Genomic DNA, 10,111 nt, shown 5'->3' with positions numbered 1-10,111 from the left:
TGCACAATGGTTTGAGCTAAACATTGAGTGAATAGGACCATAATAAGGAAATATTTATTAATTCCAGTGTTAAATGTTCTAATTTCTATTTACTGAAACTGGCATATATCATTTCAAACAATGCTGAAATCACAACATTTCACAAGTTTTAATTCTTAGTGTTGTGTCCATTCACACTAGTTACACTTCTTTAAAGCTACAATTAGACTTTAACGTAAAGGCATTGTAGTGTACATTCATTGGTAGCATTATCTCTTGGTGAAATACAAAGATTGATTCAAATATGTTATAATATGTTAAATGTAAAAGATGAAGGACCTCATAAAATATTACATACAGAACCCTTGGTAAAGGTGAAAAATTGATTATCTGGTCGAAAGAAACACGTTGCAGTTCTTGGTCTATTTGCTTTTTTAAGCTTCTTTATTGCCATTTCTGCCATTGTGCACCTCTTGTAACCCTGGATGAGGTGGGAAGACACATGTAACCATAGGAGACACGTTCCCCTCACAAAATGTTTGAGATCCTTCAGTATCCTGATTTTCGATGCATCTCTTCAATTCCCGTGTTCAATGGTCTTGGGGGCCAAGGGACTAGTAGGGCCACTGACATGGCTTGATTCTCTGGTCCCTGAACCATTTAGTGTCTGTTTGGGAGAATGCTTTGGGCCATTGTCCTGCTAGAAGATCCAATCATGTTGAATGAATTGCAGTGACCTTGACTCCAGCTTGCAATCAGCTCCAGCAATGGTCCAGCGGTGATGCTTGGTAAAGGTTTGGCTGTCAAATCATCCTCGCTGGGGGGTGGAACAGATCAGCCCTTTGCATCCTCTTCCAGGTAGATTCAACACAGCTCAGGTTGTTTAAAACATCAGGATATGAAACCATTTTTAAGCCGTTGTCTGATGAGTCACACTGAAGGTTTGTCTCATATTGTCAGCATAAGGTTATTTTCTCAAGTCTTTTTTTTTGTCCATCTTTACCCAGGGTACCGATTACTGTGAAGGCCGCACAGTATAATACAAAGCCATTTACACTGTGTCAATATGATGTTCTTGGGTAATTCTACATGCACACAGTTTCATTATAGAGATGACAACACTGTGTAAAGTAAATGGTGGCATTTTTCACTGAACTCCAAGACCCCTCAAAAGAGACCACCGTTCCGTTGTTCACCACACTGCAACAAAACAAGAATCAAATAGTGACTCTCATGACTCCTGGTAAATACATCTTCCACTACACAAGCCTTCCTTGACTTGAATCAATTTCAGTTGTTCACATATACAGACGTCCTATGACTTTACCTGTCAAAAAGGTCATAGCAGCATGTTTGAATATCTGCACTGCTGGACATTGCAACAAAATTCTCAAACACCCCTATGCAATCCAGTGGTTGAGCAAAAAGTATACCTAAAGATGGGTTAGATTGAAAAAAGGTTGATTTCAGAGATTATCAGTGCTCATAGATGTACAGTGCACATACCTACATATCAATCCTGCCTAGCCTGATGACCGTCAGCTCCTGAACTGACTAGCTGATGTTTGCATCCATTCAGACCTTAAATTATCTATGCAAACAACATTCCTTGCAGCCACAGGCATTTCCAATCTAGTAGCAGGCAGCCACGACTAGTTGCTCTGAAACTAGAAGCGCAATGCATTTGCTGGAGAAGACGCTAGCAATAAATACAAGGAAAAACTATGACTAGAGTATAAGGAGTCCCCCACTGGTATTTGAAATGATAATGATGTTGTTATAATGGATGACAGTTGGAGGCATGGCTGTAGCATTGCTGAATCACTGAGAAGTACCCAAGTGCAGATGTTGGTTACACGTGTCACTTACCAGCAACACAAGCATTAATCAGGGAAACACATGTGCCTGTTAACAAGGCTCTTAGCACTAAAGCAGAGATGTCACTTTTCCTTGATGGACAAATGGAGGCTGAGGAACAGAATATGGACATTGTTAACATCGGATGTTGGGCTTTGAGTTATGTCAATAAGTTTAGTTATACAGTATCAGTGTTAACTGCCTCACACCTTAAGGATAACATGCACAACTGTTTATAATACTGTACAGTTGAGTCTGCGTAGTTTTACAGTATATACACTGTAAACCCAAACAGTATTGTTAACTTATACTCTTTATTGGTATAACACTCAAATCTTGTTATTTAGTTAACCCAGCATTAAGGTTTTGCGCTGTCTTAACTTTTTGTTATGTTTTAAGTTTAAATGAGTACATATTTTTGAGTAATGACTGTCACTAACATTATAATTTATGAGTATCCAAAGGCACGCAGCGTCTGACGTCACCAACATGCTCGGTGTCCCGGATTTACTTTTTACAGTGGTCACAATGGCAGCGCTTCATGGCCTGGCGGTTAGGGAACTGGTCTTGTGACTGGAGGGTCGTGGGTTCGATTCCCAGACCTGAGGCCATGACTGAGATGCCCCTGAGCAAGACCCTCAATTGCTCACTTGTATTTAAAAAAATGAGATAAAATGTAAGTCGCTCTGGATAAGAGTGTCTGCCAAATGCCATAAAAATGTTTAAAAAAATGGTTAAGTTGGAAATTATATAATTATTACTAAAAGTATTGTAATATGTAGTACTTAAAAATATAAATATATTTTAAAAATTAAGATTTTATTAAACTTATATATTTTATTTAAAGTTTTATTATTTTTTTAAGTTAACTGTACTTAAAAATGATTTAGTGAACTTGTTGGGTTTTACAGTGTATGAATGATATTTCACCTGAATTTAATTGAAAATTAACTGAATATATAATACAGGTGCTACATATAGCATTGTTGCACAGGTCAGGCCCTGCAGACCTATTAACCTGCAAGTCAGCTCCACTCCTAATTTAACACAGCTTAGATAAACAAGACCTTTAGCAGTAGGTTAGGATTGGAACTGAACTTTAGGGCAATAGGTCTCCAAGACCAAACATGGGGGCTCATACCCTAAAGTCAACATATTCCTATACACCTGTGTGATACTTTGAAGAACAGAACATTGTGGACATTCCTGGCAGTGGATCATTTGTCCTCCAGTTCGGGGCTACTTGTCTGAAGAGTTTATATAAAGTGTCCGTGTGTGCGTAGATACTCACATAGGCCACCAATAACAATTCCAAGAGAACTGAAGTTAGCAAAGCCACACAGAGCATAGGTGCTGATGACTTCTGATCTGATCTGCATGGACAAAAGTTATTCATCTAAGGAGAAGCTGTGGAAGCATACCTGGCTGTGGAAGCATACCTGGCACGGACGTAGTTTTGGGGGGGGACGGGGGGGACATGTCCCCCCCACTTTTTCAATAGCCGGTTTTGGTCCCCCCCAGTTTTTACAGTTAAAACCAAATATTTAAGTAGCGACGAAGTCATGTCCCCCCCACTTTTTAACGGTTAAAAAAACAATATCCAAATAGCGACAAATCTAGCACTAGGATCATGCAGCTCCGAGCCCCCCCCCCCCGCTCAACAATTTTTGTTCACAGCGCTCAACAATTTTCATTCAACCCCCCCCCCCCCCCCCCCCCCCCCACCGCTCAACAGTTCGCCACCCCAGGTTGTGTCCCCCCCACTTATGAAATCAAAACTACGTCCATGATACCTGGCCATACCTAACCAATCAGAGGACATCTTAATCTTGGACTATGTCACAGATAAAAACTTAAATACTTTACTGATAACATAATGCAGCAGATGTTGTTTACGTATGGTTTATACACTGAACACTGAGCTTATACTACAATAAATCACATTAAAGGGAGAAAATATAACAACTCACTGAGATGTACGCCCCAGCTTCTGTGGTGCCATTTAGTCTGTTGCTCTTAAGCTTTGACAGCTTCTCATAAGCTATGAATTCATTGAGGAAGAGTTTTGTTCCTATAAGTTCAGCCACAATGAAGGAATCTTCGACTGGTATTCCCATCATAAAGGCAACTGGCATGAACACATATGAGCAGATGAGCTGAGGGGTTGAAGATAAAAAATCACTTTAATATGGTTATTGTGGTTTTTTAAGCATGTGAAAGGTCAACCTGGTCTTAAGAATCAGCATAAGCAAAAATGTTTGCAGTTTGCCTGAGATAAAGTTGAGAAATTCATACTTCACCTCAAACGTGACCTGGGGATATCCCACCATCCCTCCTAGCCATCTCAGAGCCGCATTAATGAAGTCCAGAATGGCAAGAAACGCGATCAAGTTAACAGCTATGTTAGCCACCAGTCCAATAGACGCAGATGCCCCTGAGCTCGCTGCCTCCAGGATATTCCGTTCGCCACTAAACAAAAACAAAAGGCAATGAAAAAGGGACCTTCTGATAGGTGTTTATTATCATGCTGTATCGTGATGCACACACACCCGGCTTCCAATTTGACCCCCTGGTCAGATTTAAACTTGCTCTCTTCAGTTTCAGGGTACGAAAGTTTGGAGATGGCCAACGCGCAAGGAGCAGCCATCACAGAGGCAGCGATCAATGACGACTCGTCAATCTGTAGAGGGGGAACAGCTACTCAACATGGCAGGTCTGTCAACCATGCCACCAACTAAAGACGTACACTCCCCTTGAGTTTTACTATTAATCACAACGGCAGATGTGACACATGCATAAATACCTTCTAATTTGTAACAACTGTCTTGTTTACAAAACTGCCTCACCCCAAATGAAATGAAGGCTCCCATCACGCTGCCTGCGATGGTAGCAAAGCCTCCAACCATAACCGCATGAATCTCTGATTTGGTCATGTCTTTCAGATATGGTCGAATCAGTAGTGGCGCCTCTGTCTGACAGAGAATAAAAGAACTTTTATACTTTAACCTTAAATACCATGCAGTAAATTACACGCTAATTTGTCATTGCCTTAATGTTAACTCAGTCTTAATTAATTACTGGGAATATTCTTATATTTCATAACGTTTAGTACTTGATATCATTATGTTTAGTTTGCAGACCGGATACGCACAACTGAAAGCAATGTTCTTGTTTAGAACAGGACATTAATTTCAAAATAAGTCCAGCAAATAAAAACCAGCTAATACTCTAGGGGCCAACTTTGCTAGGGCAAATGATTACTTGAGAATATGTCACTTCTAGAGATAGGCGTTCCTGATTAAGAAAGTAAAAGAAAGTAAAAAAAGGAAGCATGAGCAAAATCCTGGTGAGGACTTTTACTTTCTGAACCTGGAATGCCCATCTCTGGTCACTTCATTACACTGTTAACTTTGCTTAAATTAAGTCAATATTCAAACAACTCAGCACCGATCTGTCATTGTTTAGCCAAGGTAATACTTATTTAGTAAAAATAAAAATAACATTATATACATATAACTGATCACTTGTATTGAATTGTATTACCTGCCCAACAAATATATTCCCAGCAACACTTAAACTCTCAGTTGGAGAGGTTCCCATGGTAACTTGCATAATCCAGGAAATCTTTGTAAAAACAGAAATATTGTTCAGGAGTACACTCATTCCAAATGTAGTGCACTGCAGACCAAAATGTTTGAAATTCAGTGACTCACCTTCAAAATAACCCATTGCATCAATCCAAGGAAGTACAAGACTGACATAACACTGCTGAAAAATACCACTATAGGCAAAACCTGCAGGAGCATAGACATGGTCAAAGAGTCTGAGTTAAGTTGCTAAAGATTCCACACAAAAAGTTCATTGTAAGTTCTTCAGGATGGGTTCCTTCGCTCACCGTGCATGCAAATACTCCTGCTTCAACCAGACTGCCAAACACAAATGAAGAGCCAGCATCGGTGTAGCTCAGAAACGTCTAGTCCAATAACAGCACGTGTTAGTGTACACCACTGAAAGCTTTTAAACTGGTTGTTGCGTTAGGTTTGGAAAATCGACAAATGCTTTGGGAAGTTTAGTGTCTTTTTCACATGGTTGAAAAATATCTCTGCCTTAAAGGTCTCTAAAGCTTTAACAGCGAAGCTAAAGGTCTCTAACATTTCTCATTCAGCCCATTTAAAACACAGTGATACTTTCTATTAATTACCCATGCATTACTGACTTAATTAATTAATAATTAAGTATTGGTACCTTAATTTGAGCTCCAAGCCAGCTGAAAGCTATGAGACCTGGTTCTGTTCTTATGACAAACAGGCCAATGGCAAACTGCAAACCAAGCCCCCAGAAGAGTGTCCTCCAACACACCTGGAGGAAAACCCACAAACCTGTGTTACCATCTACACTATAGCTCGGATATAGCACAGTACTACATTTAAGATCAATCTTTTGAAGGTCATATCATTAACAAAAAACAACCATGAAATCCAGTCGTGTGATAACATTTGCAAAAAAAATAATAATAATTCCAAAGAATGCAGAGAAAGATAAGCTTGTCAGCTTTAGCACAGTCCACCAGAAAGAACAAAGCAACTGTAAAGCAGTCACGAGTGTCACAAGTGTTGTGTACTGGATTTCACGGCTCACCGCAGATCTGTGTGCGGAGAAGATGAACAAGCCGAGGATGAAGAGGCAGATGCCGCCAAAGGAGATAAGCTGCTCCTGATGCTTGCTTGTGTCCACCACCACCCACGCCACCAGCAGACCCACCACCACCAGAACAAACACCCTGCAGGATGCACAGAGCAGCTCTCAAAAGCCAACCTTGCCATCCTGTACCACTTGTTTAACGTTCCCTGAGCAACGTTGCCAAACATTTTCATGTCCTGTTCAAATGAAAAATGGTTTTTCATTTCAGCTGAAAAAATGGTTTTTCATTTCATGAAAAATCGGGAAAAAGTGTTTTACTCAGGGTTGAAAATGTAAAACCATGAGTTCCAGATCTTTAATTTGTAACCGAGCCTGTGTTAGCTTGGAGACCAGACCCTACTCACCATTTTAGCCACCTGACATTTGCTTTAAAACATCTCAAAGCAGGCTTGAAGAAGCGTTTTATACTGTCCCCCTTGTACTTCTTCACAAGATCATACGTGACGGCCACCACCACCACGCTGGTTAGAACAACAAGAGCGATGGCTCTCTGGAAGTCCAGGACGCAAGCAGCGATGAAGTATGCCACATATCCTGGGTTTGGAAAATGAAACCATATATCATAACTCCTTCTGGCTGAGCAGTAATGACATACTGTTGTATTTCATGCTCAAATTCCATTTTGAGGTGTTCAAATTAGCGAGGAACCACCTTCAGGAGCTGTGTAGAAATGAGCTGAATATGTATGTATGTACAAAAGAAAGGTACCTGCGGTAAGAACTCCCAGGGCGATGTATTTGAGGACTGTTGAATGGGCTTTTAGGAAGTTTTCTGTGGCTGTGATGGGCTTGAATACTTTACTGCACCATTCACAAATAAAACATAACTATGACACTTTCATATACTTAATGGCAAATATTAATCAAATGTATTTTTTATTACGTATTTACTGTGATACAAAAATATGAAGTTGCTTTTACACACTGCAATAAAACACTGCATGTCTAGTTCCACCCAATCAAAATACTGCCAATAAAAAGTTTAAATTTACAGCTTACCTTACAAACGACTTCTTTTTGGAGATCTCCTCCGCAGTCTCACTCTTGTGATCTGATGGATTTTCCTCCTGTAGGTCCAAACATACTCAACATACTCATTCTTTTACCTTTCCAAATAAACTGAGAGGGTGAGTCAATCACCATTGGCAAGTGGCTCCCCAGACGTCCCACGTCTTCTTCAAAGCCTGGATTGTCCACCCCATGTATGTTTCCATGGTCAACACTTTTCATTTGTATATCATTATCTGCTGCAAGAAAACGTTCAAGCCTTAACACCATCTATCGCATCTTCTGTGACTTAAAAACAAATACTTTAAAAGTGCAGTTTCTTTAAACATGGCAAATAAACCACATTTGTCTCTTGCTTTTTTTCTAACAAGCGCACGTAAAGACCATAGGCACCTGTTAAAATACATTCTGATCAAACAACAGGGAAAGAGCAAATGGCTTACTCATTCTGGCTCCTCTTTGACTAAGTGACAAATGTTCAGTGTTAAAACACTACCTTCACACAAACTCCTTACAGGCCCTTATTATTAATTAACCACATGGCAGTGTGGTCATATTCATTCGAGCATTCATTCGCTCTGTCATCACAGAATATTGTCATAGATTATTTAAATGACACATCACCAGGTGACCAGATAAGGTTCTTTGCTTAGCAGATTTGAACTTTCCTGCTATGATCCTGTTTTATGACAACCAACTTCATGATGCAGAGTCAAAGACAGCATATCATACTGAACATGGGATTACGCAAAACATCCAAAGGTCGAGCACAATAAAAGCACTCTAGAAACATGCCTTGGTGTTGTTTTTCTTCTCTTTAGTCAGTTGTATGGACACTCCAGATTCCTGTTTCTATATATTGCTCCTAAACTTTACCCCTAAAATCTTTTGCTTTATCTGAAACTTTCTGCAAATCTGGGTGGGTCAGATTTCCTTTCACCATCTCAGGGAGGTGTGGCTTATTTTATTGCATAAGCATGTTTCTACAGCCAAAGGTTAATTCAGATCCCAGTAGCATATTTGGTATAGTTACTGGTTGGACTCATATTACTTGTGTGGTTTTGGCTAACGTTTTGATCCTAATTGGATTGATTATGATTTTTTCTTAACTGATATATCTTTATATATCAGGCCATACCTGACCATACCTGACCATTAGCTGAGGATTTGGGGTTGCTGGTTTGATGACCATTTAGATTCTGGTGCACGTGCTCCCTCAAGGTCTGCAAAGGTAATCCAGTCCTTTGTGCAGGATTATATTTTAACCCCTTTAAGTGAATGTTCTTTTTCTCATGTTCATCATACTTTTACTTGCATTGACTATTGTTTAGTGTGTAATTCTCCCACATGTGTCTGCATGTTAATATAACACTGAAGAGGGTTTTGGAATGAGGCAACAACAGGTTACTAACTAACAACGTAGTTCACACTCTAGCCCACTCGAACCCCCAGTACGTGCATGTGCCGCTCTCCCTAAGAGTCTGTTATAGGGAGACCCCCCCCAGATTCACAAAATCAAATATGTCCAAACACCGTGGGGGCATAATCACCCAGAATCACCCAGAATCACCCATAATCACCCAGAATCACCCATAATCACCCAGAATCATCCAGAAGAGCTCATACTGCCTGGAACCAGGGCAGAGAGACAGGCAGGTCACCCAGCAGGGTGGGCAGGAAAAGTGACCGGGGGTCGTCCACACCTGGCCAGCCACGCCGCCACCACAGTGCTGTCCAAGTTTGGTTTTAGATGGTCCACTGAAATATTCTCAGGAATGCCCCTGATGTCCACCCTGAAGAACTTGGGTTATTTGGGTCTCTGGGCTGAATTTCTATGAATATCTGTTTTAAATCTGTTTAATAATGCATGAAACTTTTGGCATCTTAATAAAAGTTTACTTTTGGTTCAACATTTTGTTGTTTTTGTTTTTTGTCAGTAAACTATGAACTTGAAGTCAATTGACTTCACACTCACAAGTCAAATAATATAAAATACAACACTTGAGCCCCTACATTCAAATAAACAAATGTCATGCATGAAGACGTGCATGTACAGTGCAAATCACTTGCAACAAAATAAACATAAAATTTTAGTTACTCTAATTACTCACAAAAAAGCAATAAACATAAAATCAGATAAATCATTTGGCGTGTGTTGGTGCAGCGTGTATCTGTGTGATAACATGAATGCGCCCTCACGGTCCTCTGAGATAAGGAGCGTCTCGCATTGCAGGCTGGATTCCATATCCCAGCGACACATTGCAATGCAGCGTTTTTGCTCCAAACTAAATCCAAATGTATGAACATAGCAACAAGTCTAGCAAATTATTAGCAGACCAGTTATACCAAATGTAATCATCTCATCAAATTCTTCAGATTCAAACCAGTTAATGTAAAAAGAAAATCCGATTCCTCTTGGAACTCAAATCAGCTGTTTCCTCTACAATCACCAGGACCAGACGGCTGTCCCTCTGAGATTTTGGTCATCTTCCCCAAAATGTATTCAGGCCAGTTCCCCTTATTGTCCAGTAGGTTTGTTGAATGTTGTCAAATATTGCCAAATCTGC

The 10,111-nt window shown here is 40.1% G+C and overlaps 1 protein-coding gene across 2 annotated transcripts; it reads right to left on the bottom strand.

Annotated features, from left to right (window-relative positions):
- Positions 1–63: 63 nt before the first annotated feature.
- slc28a1 (solute carrier family 28 member 1) lies at positions 64–8,006 on the bottom strand. 2 transcript variants are annotated; one of them, XM_076991095.1, is made up of 18 exons: positions 7,988–8,006; positions 7,677–7,783; positions 7,536–7,603; positions 7,246–7,337; positions 6,882–7,071; positions 6,475–6,616; positions 6,082–6,195; positions 5,732–5,809; positions 5,550–5,630; positions 5,380–5,460; positions 4,683–4,808; positions 4,386–4,516; positions 4,137–4,305; positions 3,807–3,992; positions 3,128–3,209; positions 1,849–1,947; positions 1,307–1,412; positions 64–1,179 (listed from the first exon to the last, which is right to left on the bottom strand). In XM_076991095.1, the coding sequence occupies exons 1-18, from the start codon at positions 7,989–7,991 to the stop codon at positions 1,065–1,067; spliced, it is 1,971 nt and encodes a 656-aa protein (XP_076847210.1). In that variant the 5' UTR covers positions 7,992–8,006; the 3' UTR covers positions 64–1,064. The 2 variants fall into 2 exon arrangements, with proteins under 2 accessions (XP_076847210.1, XP_076847209.1); XM_076991094.1 differs by lacking the exon at positions 7,988–8,006 and having other exon boundaries at positions 7,677–7,949.
- Between the last annotated feature and the right edge of the window lie 2,105 nt (positions 8,007–10,111).

This window comes from Brachyhypopomus gauderio, chromosome 2 (assembly GCF_052324685.1).
Source record: "Brachyhypopomus gauderio isolate BG-103 chromosome 2, BGAUD_0.2, whole genome shotgun sequence".
NCBI lineage: Eukaryota > Metazoa > Chordata > Actinopteri > Gymnotiformes > Hypopomidae > Brachyhypopomus > Brachyhypopomus gauderio.
This window is presented reverse-complemented; position numbering and strand designations above follow the sequence as displayed.